We start from the raw sequence: 23,645 nt of genomic DNA, 5'->3' as shown, positions 1-23,645 counted from the left end.
TACTCTAACTTTCTATGATTTGAACCTCTGCTCTGAGTCCACTTTTCGTTTCCGATGCTTCACTTCAGGTTTACTGTATCCCTTGGACCTTCTTATTGACGATGAAACACAGAAATTGCATCCGAATTTAATACAAAAGGCACAATGCCGACTTAAGTACAAGAGGACTGAAACTCTAACTTTCTATGATTTGAACCTCTGCTGTGAGTCCACTTTTAGTTTCCGATGCTTCACTTCAGGTTTACTGTATCCCTTGGACCTTCTTATTGACGAAGAAACACAGAAATTGCATCCGAATTAAATACAAAAGGCACAATGCCGACTTAAGTACAAGAGGACTGATACTCCAACTTTCTATGATTTGAACCTCTGCTGTGAGTCCAGTTTTAGTTTCCGATGCATCACTTGAGGTTTACTGTATCCCTTGGACCTTCTAATTGACGATGAAACGCAGAAATAGCATCAGAATTTAATAAAAAAGGCACAATGCCGACTTAAGTACAAGAGGTCTGATACTCTAATTTTCTATGATTTGAACCCCTCCTGTGAGTCGAGATATAGATTCCGATGCTTAACTTCAACTTTACTGTATCCTTTGGACCTTCTTATTGACGATGAAACACAAAAATTGCATCCGAAATTAATACAAAAGGCACAATGCCGACTTAAGTACAAGGCGACTGATACACTAACTTTCTATGATTTGAACCTCTCCTGTGAGTCCAGTTTTAGATTCTGATGCTTCACTTCAGGTTTACTGTATCCCTTGGACCTTCTTATTGACGATGAAACACAGAAATTGCATCCGGATTTAATACAAAAGGCACAATGCCGACAAAAGTACTAGAGAACTGGTACTCTAACTTTCTATAATTTGAACCTCTGCTGTACGTCCAGTTATAGTCTCCGATGCTTCACTTCAGGTTTACTGTATCCCTTGGACCTTCTTATTGACGATGAAACACAGAAATTGCATCCGAGTTTAATACAAAAGGCACAATGCCGATTTAAGTACAAGCGGACTGATACTCTAACTTTCTATGATTTGAACCCCTCCTGTGAGTCCAGTTTTAGTTTCCGATGCCATACATCAGGTTTACTGTATCCCTTGGACCTTCTTATTGACGATGAAACACAGAAACGGCATCCGAATTTAATAAAAAAGGCACAATGCCGACTTAAGTAAAAGAGGACTGATACTCTAACTTTCTATGATTTGAACCCCTCCTGTGAGTCCAGTTTTAGTTTCCGATGCTTATCTTCAGGTTTACTGTATCCCTTGGACCTTCTTATTGACGATGAAACACAGAAATTGCATCCGAATTTAATAAAAAAGGCACAATGCCGACTTAAGTACAAGAGGACTGATACTCTAACTTTCTATGATTTGAACCCCTCCTGTGAGTCCAGTTTTAGATTCCGATGCTTAACTTCAAGTTTACTGTATCCCTTGGACCTTCTTATTGACGATGAAACACAGAATTTGCATCCGAATTTAATACAAAAGGCACAATGCCGACTTAAAAAACAAGAGGACTGAAACTCTAACTTTCTATGATTTGAACCGCTGCTGTGAGTCCAGTTTTAGTTTCCGATGCTTAACTTCAGGTTTACTGTATCCCTGGGACCTTCTTATTGACGATGAAACACAGAAATTGCATCCGAATTTAATATAAAAGGCACAATGCCGACTTAAGTACAAGAGGACTGAAACTCTAACTTTCTATGATTTGAACCTCTGCTGTGAGTCCAGTTTTAGTTTCCGATGCTTCACTTCAGGTTTACTGTATCCCTTGGACCTTCTTATTGACGATGAAACACAGAAATTGCATCAGAATTAAATACAAAAGGCACAATGCCGACTTAAGTACAAGAGGACTGATACTCCAACTTTCTATGATTTGAACCTCTGCTGTGAGTCCAGTTTTATTTTTCGATGCATCACTTGAGGTTTACTGTATCCCTTGGACCTTCTAATTGACGACGAAACACAGAAATAGCATCAGAATTTAATAAAAAAGGCACAATGCCGACTTAAGTACAAGAGGTCTGATACTCTAATTTTCTATGATTTGAACCCCTCCTGTGAGTCCAGTTATAGATTCCGATGCTTAACTTCAACTTTACTGTATCCCTTGGACCTTCTTATTGACGATGAAACACAGAAATTGTATCCGAAATTAATACAAAAAGCACAATGCCGACTTAAGTACAAGGCGACTGATACACTAACTTTCTATGATTTGAACCTCTCCTGTGAGTCCAGTTTTAGATTCTGATGCTTCACTTCAGGTTTACTGTATCCCTTGGACCCTCTTATTGACGATGAAACACAGAAATTGCATCCGGATTTAATACAAAAGGCACAATGCCGACAAAAGTACTAGAGAACTGATACTCTAACATTCTATGATTTGAACCCCTCCTGTGAGTCCAGTTTTAGTTTCCGATGCCATACATCAGGTTTACTGTATCCGTTGGACCTTCGTGTTGACGATGAAACACAGAAACGGCATCCGAATTTAATAAAAAAGGCACCATGCCGACTTAAGGAAAAGAGGACTGATACTCTAACTTTCTATGATTTGAACCCCTCCTGTGAATCCAGTTTTAGTTTCCGATGCTTAACTTCAGGTTTACTGTATCCCTTGGACCTTCTTATTGAGGATGAAACACAGAAATTGCATCCGAATTTAGTAAAAAAGGCACAATGCCGACTTAAGTACAAGAGGACTGATACTCTAACTTTCTATGATTTGAACCCCTCCTGTGAGTCCAGTTTTAGATTCCGATGCTTAACTTCAAGTTTACTGTATCCCTTGGACCTTCTTATTGACGATGAAACACAGAATTTGCATCCGAATTTAATACAAAAGGCACAATGCCGACTTAAAAACAAGAGGACTGAAACTCTAACTTTCTATGATTTGAACCTCTGCTGTGAGTCCAGTTTTAGTTTCCGATGCTTAACTTCAGGTTTACTGTATCCCTGGGACCTTCTTATTGACGATGAAACACAGAAATTGCATCCGAATTTAATATAAAAGGCACAATGCCGACTTAAGTACAAGAGGACTGAAACTCTAACTTCCTATGATTTGGACCTCTGCTGTGAGTCCAGTTTTAGTTTCCGATGCTTCACTTCAGGTTTACTGTATCCCTTGGACCTTCTTATTGACGATGAAACACAGAAAATGCATCCGAATTTAATACAAAAGGCACAATGCCGACTTAAGTACAAGAGGACTGATACTCTAACTTTCTATGATTTGAACCTCTGCTGTGAGTCCACTTTTCGTTTCCGATGCTTCACTTCAGGTTTACTGTATCCCTTGGACCTTCTTATTGACGATGAAACACAGAAATTGCATCCGAATTTAATACAAAAGGCACAATGCCGACTTAAGTACAAGAGGACTGAAACTCTGACTTTCTATGATTTGAACCTCTGCTGTGAGTCCACTTTTAGTTTCCGATGCTTCACTTCAGGTTTCCTGTATCCCTTGGACCTTCTTATTGGCGAAGAAACAAAGAAATTGCATCCGAATTAAATACAAAAGGCACAATGCCGACTTCAGTACAAGAGGACTGATACTCCAACTTTCTATGATTTGAACCTCTGCTGTGAGTCCAGTTTTAGTTTCCGATGCATCACTTCAGGTTTACTGTATCCCTTGGACCTTCTAATTGACGATGAAACACAGAATTTGCATCCGAATTTAATAAAAAAGGCACAATGCCGACTTAAGTACAAGAGGAATGATACTCTAACTTTCTATGATTTGAACCTCTCCTGTGAGTCCAGTTTTAGATTCCGATGCTTCACTTCGTGTTTACTGTATCCCTTGGACCCTCTTATTGACGATGAAACACAGAAACTGCATCCGAATTTAATACAAAAGGCACAATGCCGACTTAAGTACAAGAGGACTGAAACTCTAACTTTCTATGATTTGAACCTCTGCTGTGAGTTTAGTTTTAGTTTCCGATGCTTCACTTCAGGTTTAGTGTATCCCTTGGACCTTCTTATTGACGATGAAACACAGAAATTGCATCCGAATTTAATACAAATGTCACAATGCCGACTTACGTACATGAGGACTGAAACTCTAACTTTCTATGATTTGAACCTCTGCTGTAAGTCCAGTTTTAGTTTCCGATGCTTCACTTCAGGTTTAGTGTATCCCTTGGACCTCCTTATTGACGATGAAACACAGAAATTGCATCCGAATTTAATACAAAAGGCACAATGCCGACTTAAGTACAAGAGGACTGATACTCCAACGTTCTATTATTTGAACCTCTGCTGTGAGTCCAGTTTTAGTTTCCGATGCATCACTTGAGGTTTACTGTATCCCTTGGAACTTCTAATTGACGATGAAACACAGAAATAGCATCAGAATTTAATAAAAAAGGCACAATGCCGACTTAAGTACAAGAGGTCTGATACTCTAATTTTCTATGATTTGAACCCCTCCTGTGAGTCCAGTTATAGATTCCGATGCTTAACTTCAACTTTACTGTATCCCTTGGACTTTCTCATTGACGATGAAACACAGAAATTGCATCCGAAATGAATACAAAAGGCACAATGCCGACTTAAGTACAAGGCGACTGATACACTAACTTTCTATGATTTGAACCTCTCCTGTGAGTCCAGTTTTAGATTCTGATGCTTCACTTCAGGTTTACTGTATCCCTTGGACCTTCTTATTGACGATGAAACACAGAGATTGCATCCGGATTTAATACAAAAGGCACAATGCCGACAAAAGTACTAGAGAACTGGCACTCTAACTTTCTATGATTTGAACCTCTGCTGTACGTCCAGTTATAGTTTCCGATGCTTCACTTCAGGTTTACTGTATCCCTTGGACCTTCTTATTGACGATGAAACACAGAAATTGCATCCGAGTTTAATACAAAAGGCACAATGCCGATTTAAGTACAAGCGGCCTGTACTCTAACTTTCTATGATTTGAACCCCTCCTGTGAGTCCAGTTTTAGTTTCCGATGCTTATCTTCAGGTTTACTGTATCCCTTGGACCTTCTTATTGACGATGAAACACAGAAATTGCATCCGAATTTAATAAAAAAGGCACAATGCCGACTTAAGTACAAGAGGACTGATACTCTAACTTTCTATGATTTGAACCCCTCCTGTGTGTCCAGTTTTAGATTCCGATGCTTAACTTCAAGTTTACTGTATCCCTTGGACCTTCTTATTGACGATGAAACACAGAATTTGCATCCGAATTTAATACAAAAGGCACAATGCCGACTTAAAAACAAGAGGACTGAAACTCTAACTTTCTATGATTTGAACCGCTGCTGTGAGTCCAGTTTTAGTTTCCGATGCTTAACTTCAGGTTTACTGTATCCCTGGGACCTTCTTATTGACGATGAAACACAGAAATTGCATCCGAATTTAATATAAAAGGCACAATGCCGACTTAATTACAAGAGGACTGAAACTCTAGCTTTCTATGATTTGAACCTCTACTGTGAGTCCAGTTTTAGTTTCCGATGCTTCACTTCAGGTTTACTGTATCCCTTGGACCTTCTTATTGACGATGAAACACAGAAATTGCATCCGAAATTAATACAAAAAGCACAATGCCGACTTAAGTACAAGGCGACTGATACACTAACTTTCTATGATTTGAACCTCTCCTGTGAGTCCAGTTTTAGATTCTGATGCTTCACTTCAGGTTTACTGTATCCCTTGGACCCTCTTATTGACGATGAAACACAGAAATTGCATCCGGATTTAATACAAAAGGCACAATGCCGACAAAAGTACTAGAGAACTGATACTCTAACATTCTATGATTTGAACCCCTCCTGTGAGTCCAGTTTTAGTTTCCGATGCCATACATCAGGTTTACTGTATCCGTTGGACCTTCGTGTTGACGATGAAACACTGAAACGGCATCCGAATTTAATAAAAAAGGCACAATGCCGACTTAAGGAAAAGAGGACTGATACTCTAACTTTCTATGATTTGAACCCCTCCTGTGAATCCAGTTTTAGTTTCCGATGCTTAACTTCAGGTTTACTGTATCCCTTGGACCTTCTTATTGAGGATGAAACACAGAAATTGCATCCGAATTTAGTAAAAAAGGCACAATGCCGACTTAAGTACAAGAGGACTGATACTCTAACTTTCTATGATTTGAACCCCTCCTGTGAGTCCAGTTTTAGATTCCGATGCTTAACTTCAAGTTTACTGTATCCCTTGGACCTTCTTATTGACGATGAAACACAGAATTTGCATCCGAATTTAATACAAATGGCACAATGCCGACTTAAAAACAAGAGGACTGAAACTCTAACTTTCTATGATTTGAACCTCTGCTGTGAGTCCAGTTTTAGTTTCCGATGCTTAACTTCAGGTTTACTGTATCCCTGGGACCTTCTTATTGACGATGAAACACAGAAATTGCATCCGAATTTAATATAAAAGGCACAATGCCGACTTAAGTACAAGAGGACTGAAACTCTAACTTCCTATGATTTGGACCTCTGCTGTGAGTCCAGTTTTAGTTTCCGATGCTTAACTTCAGGTGTACTGTATCCCTGGGACCTTCTTATTGACGATGAAACACAGAAATTGCTTCCGAATTTAATATAAAAGGCACAATGCCGACTTAAGTACAAGAGGACTGAAACTCTAACTTCCTATGATTTGGACCTCTGCTGTGAGTCCAGTTTAAGTTTCCGATGCTTCACTTCAGGTTTACTGTATCCCTTGGACCTTCTTATTGACGATGAAACACAGAAAATGCATCCGAATTTAATACAAAAGGCACAATGCCGACTTAAGTACAAGAGGACTGATACTCTAACTTTCTATGATTTGAACCTCTGCTGTGAGTCCACTTTTCGTTTCCGATGCTTCACTTCAGGTTTACTGTATCCCTTGGACCTTCTTATTGACGATGAAACACAGAAATTGCATCCGAATTTAATACAAAAGGCACAATGCCGACTTAAGTACAAGAGGACTGAAACTCTGACTTTCTATGATTTGAACCTCTGCTGTGAGTCCACTTTTAGTTTCCGATGCTTCACTTCAGGTTTCCTGTATCCCTTGGACCTTCTTATTGACGAAGAAACACAGAAATTGCATCCGAATTAAATACAAAAGGCACAATGCCGACTTCAGTACAAGAGGACTGATACTCCAACTTTCTATGATTTGAACCTCTGCTGTGAGTCCAGTTTTAGTTTCCGATGCATCACTTCAGGTTTACTGTATCCCTTGGACCTTCTAATTGACGATGAAACACAGAATTTGCACCCGAATTTAATAAAAAAGGCACAATGCCGACTTAAGTACAAGAGGAATGATACTCTAACTTTCTTTGATTTGAACCTCTCCTGTGAGTCCAGTTTTAGATTCCGATGCTTCACTTCGTGTTTACTGTATCCCTTGGACCCTCATATTGACGATGAAACACAGAAACTGCATCCGAATTTAATACAAAAGGCACAATGTCGACTTAAGTACAAGAGGACTGAAACTCTAACTTTCTATGATTTGACCCTCTGCTGTGAGTTTAGTTTTAGTTTCCGATGCTTCACTTCAGGTTTAGTGTATCCCTTGGACCTTCTTATTGACGATGAAACACAGAAATTGCATCCGAATTTAATACAAAAGTCACAATGTTGACTTACGTACATGAGGACTGAAACTCTAACTTTCTATGATTTGAACCTCTGCTGTAAGTCCAGTTTTAGTTTCCGATGCTTCACTTCAGGTTTAGTGTATCCCTTGGACCTCCTTATTGACGATGAAACACAGAAATTGCATCCGAATTTAATACAAAGGGCACAATGCCGACTTAAGTACAAGAGGACTGAAACTCTAACTTTCTATGATTTGAACCTCTGCTGTGAGTCCAGTTTTAGTTTCCGATGCTTCACTTCAGGTTTACTGTATCCCTTGGACCTTCGTATTGACGATGAAACACAGAAATTGCATTCGAATTAAATACAAAAGGCACAATGCCGACTTAAGTACAAGAGGACTGATACTCCAAAGTTCTATGATTTGAACCTCTGCTGTGAGTCCAGTTTTAGTTTCCGATGCATCACTTGAGGTTTACTGTATCCCTTGGAACTTCTAATTGACGATGAAACACAGAAATAGCATCAGAATTTAATAAAAAAGGCACAATGCCGACTTAAGTACAAGAGGTCTGATACTCTAATTTTCTATGATTTGAACCCCTCCTGTGAGTCCAGTTATAGATTCCGATGCTTAACTTCAACTTTACTGTATCCCTTGGACTTTCTTATTGACGATGAAACACAGAAATTGCATCCGAAATTAATACAAAAGGCACAATGCCGACTTAAGTACAAGGCGACTGATACACTAACTTTCTATGATTTGAACCTCTCCTGTGAGTCCAGTTTTAGATTCTGATGCTTCACTTCAGGTTTACTGTATCCCTTGGACCTTCTTATTGACGATGAAACACAGAGATTGCATCCGGATTTAATACAAAAGGCACAATGCCGACAAAAGTACTAGAGAACTGGCACTCTAACTTTCTATGATTTGAACCTCTGCTGTACGTCCAGTTATAGTTTCCGATGCTTCACTTCAGGTTTACTGTATCCCTTGGACCTTCTTATTGACGATGAAACACAGAAATTGCATCCGAGTTTAATACAAAAGGCACAATGCCGATTTAAGTACAAGCGGACTGATACTCTAACTTTCTATGATTTGAACCCCTCCTGTGAGTCCAGTTTTAGTTTCCGATGCTTATCTTCAGGTTTACTGTATCCCTTGGACCTTCTTATTGACGATGAAACACAGAAATTGCATCCGAATTTAATAAAAAAGGCACAATGCCGACTTAAGTACAAGAGGACTGATACTCTAACTTTCTATGATTTGAACCCCTCCTGTGAGTCCAGTTTTAGATTCCGATGCTTAACTTCAAGTTTACTGTATCCCTTGGACCTTCTTATTGACGATGAAACACAGAATTTGCATCCGAATTTAATACAAAAGGCACAATGCCGACTTAAGTACAAGCGGACTGAAACTCTAGCTTTCTATGATTTGAACCTCTGCTGTGAGTCCAGTTTTAGTTTCCGATGCTTCACTTCAGGTTTACTGTATCCCTTGGACCTTCTTATTGACGATGAAACACAGAAATTGCATCCGAATTAAATACAAAAGGCACAATGCCGACTTAAGTACAAGAGGACTGATACTCCAACTTTCTATGATTTGAACCTCTGCTGTGAGTCCAGTTTTAGTTTCCGATGCATCACTTGAGGTTTACTGTATCCCTTGGACCTTCTAATTGGCGATGAAACACAGAAATAGCATCAGAATTTAATAAAAAAGGCACATTGCCGACTTAAGTACAAGAGGTCTGATACTCTAATTTTCTATGATTTGAACACCTCCTGTGAGTCCAGTTATAGATTCCGATGCTTAACTTCAACTTTACTGTATCCCTTGGACCTTCTTATTGACGATGAAACACAGAAATTGCATCCGAAATTAATACAAAAAGCACAATGCCGACTTAAGTACAAGGCGACTGATACACTAACTTTCTATGATTTGAACCTCTCCTGTGAGTCCAGTTTTAGATTCTGATGCTTCACTTCAGGTTTACTGTATCCCTTGGACCCTCTTATTGACGATGAAACACAGAAATTGCATCCGGATTTAATACAAAAGGCACAATGCCGACAGAAGTACTAGAGAACTGATACTCTAACATTCTATGATTTGAACCCCTCCTGTGAGTCCAGTTTTAGTTTCCGATGCCATACATCAGGTTTACTGTATCCGTTGGACCTTCGTGTTGACGATGAAACACTGAAACGGCATCCGAATTTAATAAAAAAGGCACAATGCCGACTTAAGGAAAAGAGGACTGATACTCTAACTTTCTGTGATTTGAACCCCTCCTGTGAATCCAGTTTTAGTTTCCGATGCTTAACTTCAGGTTTACTGTATCCCTTGGACCTTCTTATTGAGGATGAAACACAGAAATTGCATCCGAATTTAGTAAAAAAGGCACAATGCCGACTTAAGTACAAGGGGACTGATACTCTAACTTTCTATGATTTGAACCCCTCCTGTGAGTCCAGTTTTAGATTCCGATGCTTAACTTCAAGTTTACTGTATCCCTTGGACCTTCTTATTGACGATGAAACACAGAATTTGTATCCGAATTTAATACAAAAGGCACAATGCCGACTTAAAAACAAGAGGACTGAAACTCTAACTTTCTATGATTTGAACCTCTGCTGTGAGTCCAGTTTTAGTTTCCGATGCTTAACTTCAGGTTTACTGTATCCCTGGGACCTTCTTATTGACGATGAAACACAGAAATTGCATCCGAATTTAATATAAAAGGCACAATGCCGACTTAAGTACAAGAGGACTGAAACTCTAACTTCCTATGATTTGGACCTCTGCTGTGAGTCCAGTTTTAGTTTCCGATGCTTAACTTCAGGTTTACTGTATCCCTGGGACCTTCTTATTGACGATGAAACACAGAAATTGCTTCCGAATTTAATATAAAAGGCACAATGCCGACTTAAGTACAAGAGGACTGAAACTCTAACTTCCTATGATTTGGACCTCTGCTGTGAGTCCAGTTTAAGTTTCCGATGCTTCACTTCAGGTTTACTGTATCCCTTGGACCTTCTTATTGACGATTAAACACAGAAAATGCTTCCGAATTTAATACAAAAGGCACAATGCCGACTTAAGTACAAGAGGACTGATACTCTAACTTTCTATGATTTGAACCTCTGCTGTGAGTCCACTTTTCGTTTCCGATGCTTCACTTCAGGTTTACTGTATCCCTTGGACCTTCTTATTGACGATGAAACACAGAAATTGCATCCGAATTTAATACAAAAGGCACAATGCCGACTTAAGTACAAGAGGACTGAAACTCTGACTTTCTATGATTTGAACCTCTGCTGTGAGTCCACTTTTAGTTTCCGATGCTTCACTTCAGGTTTCCTGTATCCCTTGGACCTTCTTATTGACGAAGAAACACAGAAATTGCATCCGAATTAAATACAAAAGGCACAATGCCGACTTCAGTACAAGAGGACTGATACTCCAACTTTCTATGATTTGAACCTCTGCTGTGAGTCCAGTTTTAGTTTCCGATGCATCACTTCAGGTTTACTGTATCCCTTGAACCTTCTAATTGACGATGAAACACAGAATTTGCATCCGAATTTAATAAAAAAGGAACAATGCCGACTTAAGTACAAGAGGAATGATACTCTAACTTTCTATGATTTGAACCTCTCCTGTGAGTCCAGTTTTAGATTCCGATGCTTCACTTCGTGTTTACTGTATCCCTTGGACCCTCTTATTGACGATGAAACACAGAAACTGCATCCGAATTTAATACAAAAGGCACAATGTCGACTTAAGTACAAGAGGAATGAAACTCTAACTTTCTATGATTTGACCCTCTGCTGTGAGTTTAGTTTTAGTTTCCGATGCTTCACTTCAGGTTTAGTGTATCCCTTGGACCTTCTTATTGACGATGAAACACAGAAATTGCATCCGAATTTAATACAAAAGTCACAATGCCGACTTACGTACATGAGGACTGAAACACTAACTTTCTATGATTTGAACCTCTGCTGTAAGTCCAGTTTTAGTGTCCGATGCTTCACTTTAGGTTTAGTGTATCCCTTGGACCTCCTTATTGACGATGAAACACAGAAATTGCATCCGAATTTAATACAAAGGGCACAATGCCGACTTAAGTACAAGAGGACTGAAACTCTAACTTTCTATGATTTGAACCTCTGCTGTGAGTCCAGTTTTAGTTTCCGATGCTTCACTTCAGGTTTACTGTATCCCTTGGACCTTCGTATTGACGATGAAACACAGAAATTGCATCCGAATTAAATACAAAAGGCACAATGCCGACTTAAGTACAAGAGGACTGGTACTCCAAAGTTCTATGATTTGAACCTCTGCTGTGAGTCCAGTTTTAGTTTCCGATGCATCACTTGAGGTTTACTGTATCCCTTGGAACTTCTAATTGACGATGAAACACAGAAATAGCATCAGAATTTAATAAAAAAGGCACAATGCCGACTTAAGTACAAGAGGTCTGATACTCTAATTTTCTATGATTTGAACCCCTCCTGTGAGTCCAGTTATAGATTCCGATGCTTAACTTCAACTTTACTGTATCCCTTGGACTTTCTTATTGACGATGAAACACAGAAATTGCATCCGAAATTAATACAAAAGGCACAATGCCGACTTAAGTACAAGGCGACTGATACACTAACTTTCTATGATTTGAACCTCTCCTGTGAGTCCAGTTTTAGATTCTGATGCTTCACTTCAGGTTTACTGTATCCCTTGGACCTTCTTATTGACGATGAAACACAGAGATTGCATCCGGATTTAATACAAAAGGCACAATGCCGACAAAAGTACTAGAGAACTGGCACTCTAACTTTCTATGATTTGAACCTCTGCTGTACGTCCAGTTATAGTTTCCGATGCTTCACCTCAGGTTTACTGTATCCCTTGGACCTTCTTATTGACGATGAAACACAGAAATTGCATCCGAGTTTAATACAAAAGGCACAATGCCGATTTAAGTACAAGCGGACAGATACTCTAACTTTCTATGATTTGAACCCCTCCTGTGAGTCCAGTTTTAGTTTCCGATGCTTATCTTCAGGTTTACTGTATCCCTTGGACCTTCTTATTGACGATGAAACACAGAAATTGCATCCGAATTTAATAAAAAAGGCACAATGCCGACTTAAGTACAAGAGGACTGATACTCTAACTTTCTATGATTTGAACCCCTCCTGTGAGTCCAGTTTTAGATTCCGATGCTTAACTTCAAGTTTACTGTATCCCTTGGACCTTCTTATTGACGATGAAACACAGAATTTGCATCCGAATTTAATACAAAAGGCACAATGCCGACTTAAAAACAAGAGGACTGAAACTCTAACTTTCTATGATTTGAACCTCTGCTGTGAGTCCAGTTTTAGTTTCCGATGCTTCACTTCAGGTTTACTGTATCCCTTGGACCTTCGTATTGACGATGAAACACAGAAATTGCATCCGAATTAAATACAAAAGGCACAATGCCGACTTAAGTACAAGAGGACTGATACTCCAAAGTTCTATGATTTGAACCTCTGCTGTGAGTCCAGTTTTAGTTTCCGATGCATCACTTGAGGTTTACTGTATCCCTTGGAACTTCTAATTGACGATGAAACACAGAAATAGCATCAGAATTTAATAAAAAAGGCACAATGCCGACTTAAGTACAAGAGGTCTGATACTCTAATTTTCTATGATTTGAACCCCTCCTGTGAGTCCAGTTATAGATTCCGATGCTTAACTTCAACTTTACTGTATCCCTTGGACTTTCTTATTGACGATGAAACACAGAAATTGCATCCGAAATTAATACAAAAGGCACAATGCCGACTTAAGTACAAGGCGACTGATACACTAACTTTCTATGATTTGAACCTCTCCTGTGAGTCCAGTTTTAGATTCTGATGCTTCACTTCAGGTTTACTGTATCCCTTGGACCTTCTTATTGACGATGAAACACAGAGATTGCATCCGGATTTAATACAAAAGGCACAATGCCGACAAAAGTACTAGAGAACTGGCACTCTAACTTTCTATGATTTGAACCTCTGCTGTACGTCCAGTTATAGTTTCCGATGCTTCACTTCAGGTTTACTGTATCCCTTGGACCTTCTTATTGACGATGAAACACAGAAATTGCATCCGAGTTTAATACAAAAGGCACAATGCCGATTTAAGTACAAGCGGACTGATACTCTAACTTTCTATGATTTGAACCCCTCCTGTGAGTCCAGTTTTAGTTTCCGATGCTTATCTTCAGGTTTACTGTATCCCTTGGACCTTCTTATTGACGATGAAACACAGAAATTGCATCCGAATTTAATAAAAAAGGCACAATGCCGACTTAAGTACAAGAGGACTGATACTCTAACTTTCTATGATTTGAACCCCTCCTGTGAGTCCAGTTTTAGATTCCGATGCTTAACTTCAAGTTTACTGTATCCCTTGGACCTTCTTATTGACGATGAAACACAGAATTTGCATCCGAATTTAATACAAAAGGCACAATGCCGACTTAAAAACAAGAGGACTGAAACTCTAACTTTCTATGATTTGAACCGCTGCTGTGAGTCCAGTTTTAGTTTCCGATGCTTAACTTCAGGTTTACTGTATCCCTGGGACCTTCTTATTGACGATGAAACACAGAAATTGCATCCGAATTTAATATAAAAGGCACAATGCCGACTTAAGTACAAGCGGACTGAAACTCTAGCTTTCTATGATTTGAACCTCTGCTGTGAGTCCAGTTTTAGTTTCCGATGCTTCACTTCAGGTTTACTGTATCCCTTGGACCTTCTTATTGACGATGAAACACAGAAATTGCATCCGAATTAAATACAAAAGGCACAATGCCGACTTAAGTACAAGAGGACTGATATTCCAACTTTCTATGATTTGAACCTCTGCTGTGAGTCCAGTTTTAGTTTCCGATGCATCACTTGAGGTTTACTGTATCCCTTGGACCTTCTAATTGGCGATGAAACACAGAAATAGCATCAGAATTTAATAAAAAAGGCACATTGCCGACTTAAGTACAAGAGGTCTGATACTCTAATTTTCTATGATTTGAACACCTCCTGTGAGTCCAGTTATAGATTCCGATGCTTAACTTCAACTTTACTGTATCCCTTGGACCTTCTTATTGACGATGAAACACAGAAATTGCATCCGAAATTAATACAAAAAGCACAATGCCGACTTAAGTACAAGGCGACTGATACACTAACTTTCTATGATTTGAACCTCTCCTGTGAGTCCAGTTTTAGATTCTGATGCTTCACTTCAGGTTTACTGTATCCCTTGGACCCTCTTATTGACGATGAAACACAGAAATTGCATCCGGATTTAATACAAAAGGCACAATGCCGACAAAAGTACTAGAGAACTGATACTCTAACATTCTATGATTTGAACCCCTCCTGTGAGTCCAGTTTTAGTTTCCGATGCCATACATCAGGTTTACTGTATCCGTTGGACCTTCGTGTTGACGATGAAACACTGAAACGGCATCCGAATTTAATAAAAAAGGCACAATGCCGACTTAAGGAAAAGAGGACTGATACTCTAACTTTCTGTGATTTGAACCCCTCCTGTGAATCCAGTTTTAGTTTCCGATGCTTAACTTCAGGTTTACTGTATCCCTTGGACCTTCTTATTGAGGATGAAACACAGAAATTGCATCCGAATTTAGTAAAAAAGGCACAATGCCGACTTAAGTACAAGGGGACTGATACTCTAACTTTCTATGATTTGAACCCCTCCTGTGAGTCCAGTTTTAGATTCCGGTGCTTAACTTCAAGTTTACTGTATCCCTTGGACCTTCTTATTGACGATGAAACACAGAATTTGTATCCGAATTTAATACAAAAGGCACAATGCCGACTTAAAAACAAGAGGACTGAAACTCTAACTTTCTATGATTTGAACCTCTGCTGTGAGTCCAGTTTTAGTTTCCGATGCTTAACTTCAGGTTTACTGTATCCCTGGGACCTTCTTATTGACGATGAAACACAGAAATTGCATCCGAATTTAATATAAAAGGCACAATGCCGACTTAAGTACAAGAGGACTGAAACTCTAACTTCCTATGATTTGGACCTCTGCTGTGAGTCCAGTTTTAGTTTCCGATGCTTAACTTCAGGTTTACTGTATCCCTGGGACCTTCTTATTGACGATGAAACACAGAAATTGCTTCCGAATTTAATATAAAAGGCACAATGCCGACTTAAGTACAAGAGGACTGAAACTCTAACTTCCTATGATTTGGACCTCTGCTGTGAGTCCAGTTTAACACTCTCTGTACCAGGCCTATTTTATGCACCCGTCCCTAGAAACCGGGCAATTTTACCAATATTAAAAAAATTACTGCATCAAATCTACTGTTTGGATTGTGGCAAATTTGGTACCATCTTGAAGCTGCACATTTCTACTTTAATTCTGAGTGAAAGAAACTACTTTACAATGCACAGCTTTAAGGTACAGTTATAGAAATCACTTAGATGTTTTAAGAATTTAGAAAAAGTCATACGAATAAGGGAATACAATTGTGATTTATTTTTAACCAAAATTGTGGCACTACATTACATGTTTCTGATAGTATACAGTATTACATATAAATTTCACACAGAATCATATTGTTTTTTAGTGTGGAAAATTTTAAAGCAAGGTTCCAGGCAGAGTGCAACGCCACACTGTTCACATTCGTATCGTGTCTCTTTGCGAGAAGCCTTGCCACTCTGTTTCTTGCTCCTGGAACTGCACACGTGACACACACGAGCAGCATACTTCTTAGTAGTTGCAGGTATGTGCTGCAAAAAATGTCTCTTTGTTAGCCGACCTACAGTTCCTTCATTTCTTGGAATGAATTCAAGTGTGTCGTCTTCAACAAGCTGAACTGCAAGCACTGTTATAAAGTCTGTTATTGTAATTTTCTTCCTGTGCACTGCATTGTACAGCCAAAATGCATTTGATACTCCCATAAGCAGCAAATGGAAATATAATTTTCGCCACCATTTCACAGTTCTGTGCTGGAACGGATTGTACTGCAGGCGTTGGTCTCCAATATCCACTCCAATTTTATTGAGGTTGTAATCAAGTACCTGAAGTGGTTTCAATACTACAGACCCATTTCTCTTAGTATGCGTACCAAATGTTGCTTGATGCCTTGTAGACAATGTATACACATCTCTCTTATCTTTCCACTTCATTGCCAATACATTATCTTTACGCCGAAAAGACATTTCGCCCTTTTTCAGCTTAGCAGATACTAAATCTTTAGGCAATCCTTTCCTGGATTTGTTCACAGTACCAACAGCTCCAGTGCCTTTCTCTGCCAGTTGCTGAAATAGCTCTGGACTGGAATAAAATCGATCTAAATACACAGTGTGGCCTTTGTTCAGCAAGCTGCTGTCAGACAACAATCGCAAAATAACCGCAGACGAAGAATTGTCAACAATATGCTTACCAGCATAAACTTCAAAATTTACAACATAGCCACTACTGGCTTCAGCAACAGCATATACTTTCAGTCCATACTTATGAGGCTTATTTTGCATGTAAACACGGAAACTCACACGACCTCGAAATGGGCAAATTCCTTCATCAATTGTCACTTTTTCTGAGGGACGATATGCCTGGATACATCGCTCCTTCAAATTATTATAATATGGCAAAACTTTGTAAAGTGGATGAAATCCATCTTCGCCTGGTTTTTTCTGATTTGAATTGTCAACAAGATGCAAGCATGACAGTATCTGAGTGAAACGCAAACGGCTCATGACATGGGGACAAAAGTTACAACTAAGAACAGGATTAGTGCTCCAATGGTCCGCAATTTTTGGCTTTTTCGAAACACACATGTGGAAAATAATACCCAAGAAACGCCTCATCTCACTTATAGTCACTGGCTTCCACGAACTCAAAACTGAATGGGGCTTCAGATTATTTCCTCTTCTTTTCTTCTGTATTGTCTGTGATGCATACAAATTTGTCTGTCTCTTGAGTTCATTTACGTCACTGTCAGTAAGGAACACTTTACTGCAATCCAGTACAGAACTCGACTCATCAATATCCACTAGTATCTGCCTGGGTGTCGTGTTGACAGGCAGAGGTCGGTAGGTGTCAACTGCAGTCCACTCACTGTCTTTCGGATACGGCACAGCTGCTGGATTTGAAGCAACACCTTCAACATCATTCTCGTCTTCATCTGAAGACAAACTGTCATCAATCTCGTCTTCTAAAAAGAATATCACATTATGTGTAACTACATACATCGTTTACACATGTTCAACAGATATGTGCGTACTGCACAATTACGTGGAAAATTCGGAAATACGTACCTTCAAACACACCATTGCATTCAGAATCGTCTGAATCACTCTCTACATTATCCAGAGTGTCGCTATGATTGATCAAATCCGCAATTTCTGCGTCTGATAAACCGCGCCGAAACATGATGACAAACAACTGAATGATATACAGACTGAGAACGCAAAGATAAGTTTTAACATGAATTACAGCGCTGCCGTGACATCTATGGACGCATTTTGTTAATAAACATCTGAAAAACGTATAGCGCTGGCCAAACCCGTAGAAATAACGTTGCAGTGTTTTGAATGAAATTAAATGTAGCGGCCCGTAAATTTTACGGGCTTGGTGATTTTCGCGCGATCCCAGGCCCGTAAATTTTACGGGCTTGGCGCTTAGAGTGTTAAGTTTCCGATGCTTCACTTCAGGTTTACTGTATCCCTTGGACCTTCTTATTGACGATGAAACACAGAAAATGCATCCGAATTTAATACAAAAGGCACAATGCCGACTTAAGTACAAGAGGACTGATACTCTAACTTTCTATGATTTGAACCTCTGCTGTGAGTCCACTTTTCGTTTCCGATGCTTCACTTCAGGTTTACTGTATCCCTTGGACCTTCTTATTGACGATGAAACACAGAAATTGCATCCGAATTTAATACAAAAGGCACAATGCCGACTTAAGTACAAGAGGACTGAAACTCTGACTTTCTATGATTTGAACCTCTGCTGTGAGTCCACTTTTAGTTTCCGATGCTTCACTTCAGGTTTCCTGTATCCCTTGGACCTTCTTATTGACGAAGAAACACAGAAATTGCATCCGAATTAAATACAAAAGGCACAATGCCGACTTCAGTACAAGAGGACTGATACTCCAACTTTCTATGATTTGAACCTCTGCTGTGAGTCCAGTTTTAGTTTCCGATGCATCACTTCAGGTTTACTGTATCCCTTGAACCTTCTAATTGACAATGAAACACAGAATTTGCATCCGAATTTAATAAAAAAGGAACAATGCCGACTTAAGTACAAGAGGAATGATACTCTAACTTTCTATGATTTGAACCTCTCCTGTGAGTCCAGTTTTAGATTCCGATGCTTCACTTCGTGTTTACTGTATCCCTTGGACCCTCTTATTGACGATGAAACACAGAAACTGCATCCGAATTTAATACAAAAGGCACAATGTCGACTTAAGTACAAGAGGACTGAAACTCTAACTTTCTATGATTTGACCCTCTGCTGTGAGTTTAGTTTTAGTTTCCGATGCTTCACTTCAGGTTTAGTGTATCCCTTGGACCTTCTTATTGACGATGAAACACAGAAATTGCATCCGAATTTAATACAAAAGTCACAATGCCGACTTACGTACATGAGGACTGAAACTCTAACTTTCTATGATTTGAACCTCTGCTGTAAGTCCAGTTTTAGTTTCCGATGCTTCACTTTAGGTTTAGTGTATCCCTTGGACCTCCTTATTGACGATGAAACACAGAAATTGCATCCGAATTTAATACAAAGGGCACAATGCCGACTTAAGTACAAGAGGACTGAAACTCTAACTTTCTATGATTTGAACCTCTGCTGTGAGTCCAGTTTTAGTTTCCGATGCTTCACTTCAGGTTTACTGTATCCCTTGGACCTTCGTATTGACGATGAAACACAGAAATTGCATCCGAATTAAATACAAAAGGCACAATGCCGACTTAAGTACAAGAGGACTGATACTCCAAAGTTCTATGATTTGAACCTCTGCTGTGAGTCCAGTTTTAGTTTCCGATGCATCACTTGAGGTTTACTGTATCCCTTGGAACTTCTAATTGACGATGAAACACAGAAATAGCATCAGAATTTAATAAAAAAGGCACAATGCCGACTTAAGTACAAGAGGACTGAAACTCTAACTTTCTATGATTTGAACCTCTGCTGTGAGTCCAGTTTTAGTTTCCGATGCTTCACTTCAGGTTTACTGTATCCCTTGGACCCTCTTATTGACGATGAAACACAGAAATTGCATCCGGATTTAATACAAAAGGCACAATGCCGACAAAAGTACTAGAGAACTGATACTCTAACATTCTATGATTTGAACCCCTCCTGTGAGTCCAGTTTTAGTTTCCGATGCCATACATCAGGTTTACTGTATCCGTTGGACCTTCGTGTTGACGATGAAACACAGAAACGGCATCCGAATTTAATAAAAAAGGCACAATGCCGACTTAAGGAAAAGAGGACTGATACTCTAACTTTCTATGATTTGAACCTCTCCTGTGAATCCAGTTTTAGTTTCCGATGCTTAACTTCAGGTTTACTGTATCCCTTGGACCTTCTTATTGAGGATGAAACACAGAAATTGCATCCGAATTTAGTAAAAAAGGCACAATGCAGACTTAAGTACAAGAGGACTGATACTCTAACTTTCTATGATTTGAACCCCTCCTGTGAGTCCAGTTTTAGATTCCGATGCTTAACTTCAAGTTTACTGTATCCCTTGGACCTTCTTATTGACGATGAAACACAGAATTTGCATCCGAATTTAATACAAAAGGCCAATGCCGACTTAAAAACAAGAGGACTGAAACTCTAACTTTCTATGATTTGAACCTCTGCTGTGAGTCCAGTTTTAGTTTCCGATGCTTAACTTCAGGTTTACTGTATCCCTGGGACCTTCTTATTGACGATGAAACACAGAAATTGCATCCGAATTTAATATAAAAGGCACAATGCCGACTTAAGTACAAGAGGACTGAAACTCTAACTTCCTATGATTTGGACCTCTGCCGTGAGTCCAGTTTTAGTTTCCGATGCTTCACTTCAGGTTTACTGTATCCCTTGGACCTTCTTATTGACGATGAAACACAGAAAATGCATCCGAATTTAATACAAAAGGCACAATGCCGACTTAAGTACAAGAGGACTGATACTCTAACTTTCTATGATTTGAACCTCTGCTGTGAGTCCACTTTTCGTTTCCGATGCTTCACTTCAGGTTTACTGTATCCCTTGGCCCTTCTTATTGACGATGAAACACAGAAATTGCATCCGAATTTAATACAAAAGGCACAATGCCGACTTAAGTACAAGAGGACTGAAACTCTGACTTTCTATGATTTGAACCTCTGCTGTGAGTCCACTTTTAGTTTCCGATGCTTCACTTCAGGTTTCCTGTATCCCTTGGACCTTCTTATTGACGAAGAAACACAGAAATTGCATCCGAATTAAATACAAAAGGCACAATGCCGACTTCAGTACAAGAGGACTGATACTCCAACTTTCTATGATTTGAACCTCTGCTGTGAGTCCAGTTTTAGTTTCCGATGCATCACTTCAGGTTTACTGTATCCTTTGGACCTTCTAATTGACGATGAAACACAGAATTTGCATCCGAATTTAATAAAAAAGGCACAATGCCGACTTAAGTACAAGAGGACTGAAACTCTAACTTTCTATGATTTGAACCTCTGCTGTGAGTCCAGTTTTAGTTTCCGATGCTTCACTTCAGGTTTACTGTATCCCTTGGACCTTCTTATTGACGATGAAACACAGAAATTGCATCCGAATTAAATACAAAAGGCACAATGCCGACTTAAGTACAAGAGGACTGATACTCCAACTTTCTATGATTTGAACCTCTGCTGTGAGTCCAGTTTTAGTTTCCGATGCATCACTTGGGGTTTACTGTATCCCTTGGACCTTCTAATTGACGATGAAACACAGAAATAGCATCAGAATTTAATAAAAAAGGCACAATGCCGACTTAAGTACAAGAGGTCTGATACTCTAATTTTCTATGATTTGAACCCCTCCTGTGAGTCCAGTTATAGATTCCGATGCTTAACTTCAACTTTACTGTATCCCTTGGACCTTCTTATTGACGATGAAACACAGAAATTGCATCCGAAATTAATACAAAAAGCACAATGCCGACTTAAGTACAAGGCGACTGATACACTAACTTTCTATGATTTGAACCCCTCCTGTGAGTCCAGTTTTAGATTCCGATGCTTAACTTCAAGTTTACTGTATCCCTTGGACCTTCTTATTGACGATGAAACACAGAATTTGCATCCGAATTTAATACAAAAAGCACAATGCCGACTTAAAAACAAGAGGACAGAAACTCTAACTTTCTATGATTTGAACCTCTGCTGTGAGTCCAGTTTTAGTTTCCGATGCTTAACTTCAGGTTTACTGTATCCCTGGGACCTTCTTATTGACGATGAAACACAGAAATTGCATCCGAATTTAATATAAAAGGCACAATGCCGACTTAAGTACAAGAGGACTGAAACTCTAACTTCCTATGATTTGGACCTCTGCTGTGAGTCCAGTTTTAGTTTCCGATGCTTCACTTCAGGTTTACTGTATCCCTTGGACCTTCTTATTGACGATGAAACACAGAAAATGCATCCGAATTTAATACAAGAGGCACAATGCCGACTTAAGTACAAGACGACTGATACTCTAACTTTCTATGATTTGAACCACTGCTGTGAGTCCACTTTTCGTTTCCGATGCTTCACTTCAGGTTTACTGTATCCCTTGGACCTTCTTATTGACGATGAAACACAGAAATTGCATCCGAATTTAATACAAAAGGCACAATGCCGACTTAAGTACAAGAGGACTGAAACTCTGACTTTCTATGATTTGAACCTCTGCTGTGAGTCCACTTTTAGTTTCCGATTCTTCACTTCAGGTTTCCTGTATCCCTTGGACCTTCTTATTGACGAAGAAACACAGAAATTGCATCCGAATTAAATACAAAAGGCACAATGCCGACTTCAGTACAAGAGGACTGATACTCCAACTTTCTATGATTTGAACCTCTGCTGTGAGTCCAGTTTTAGTTTCCGATGCATCACTTCAGGTTTACTGTATCCCTTGGACCTTCTAATTGACGATGAAACACAGAATTTGCATCCGAATTTAATAAAAAAGGCACAATGCCGACTTAAGTACAAGAGGAATGATACTCTAACTTTCTATGATTTGAACCTCTCCTGTGAGTCCAGTTTTAGATTCCGATGCTTCACTTCGTGTTTACTGTATCCCTTGGACCCTCTTATTGACGATGAAACACAGAAACTGCATCCGAATTTAATACAAAAGGCACAATGCCGACTTAAGTACAAGAGGACTGAAACTCTAACTTTCTATGATTTGAACCTCTGCTGTGAGTTTAGTTTTAGTTTCCGATGCTTCACTTCAGGTTTAGTGTATCCCTTGGACCTTCTTATTGACGATGAAACACAGAAATTGCATCCGAATTTAATACAAAAGTCACAATGCCGACTTACGTACATGAGGACTGAAACTCTAACTTTCTATGATTTGAACCTCTGCTGTAAGTCCAGTTTTAGTTTCCGATGCTTCACTTCAGGTTTAGTGTATCCCTTGGACCTCCTTATTGACGATGAAACACAGAAATTGCATCCGAATTTAATACAAAGGGCACAATGCCGACTTAAGTACAAGAGGACTGAAACTCTAACTTTCTATGATTTGAACCTCTGCTGTGAGTCCAGTTTTAGTTTCCGATGCTTCACTTCAGGTTTACTGTATCCCTTGGACCTTCTTATTGACGATGAAACACAGAAATTGCATCCGAATTAAATACAAAAGGCACAATGCCGCCTTAAGTACAAGAGGACTGATACTCCAACGTTCTATGATT

General features: G+C 39.3%; 1 protein-coding gene across 1 annotated transcript; it reads right to left on the bottom strand.

The window, feature by feature from the left end:
- Window positions 1–16,278: 16,278 nt before the first annotated feature.
- Window positions 16,279–18,191, bottom strand: LOC124586096 (piggyBac transposable element-derived protein 4-like; the record flags this gene model as incomplete). The annotated part of the gene is made up of 2 exons (XM_047131409.1): window positions 16,279–17,894; window positions 17,998–18,191. Coding segments are annotated over 2 exons (1,810 nt in total), but the record flags the coding sequence as incomplete, so codon positions are not given.
- Window positions 18,192–23,645: the final 5,454 nt, after the last annotated feature.

The sequence above is a fragment of the Schistocerca americana genome, unplaced genomic scaffold (genome assembly GCF_021461395.2).
Source record: "Schistocerca americana isolate TAMUIC-IGC-003095 unplaced genomic scaffold, iqSchAmer2.1 HiC_scaffold_534, whole genome shotgun sequence".
Taxonomy (NCBI): Eukaryota; Metazoa; Arthropoda; class Insecta; order Orthoptera; family Acrididae; genus Schistocerca; species Schistocerca americana.
This window is presented reverse-complemented; position numbering and strand designations above follow the sequence as displayed.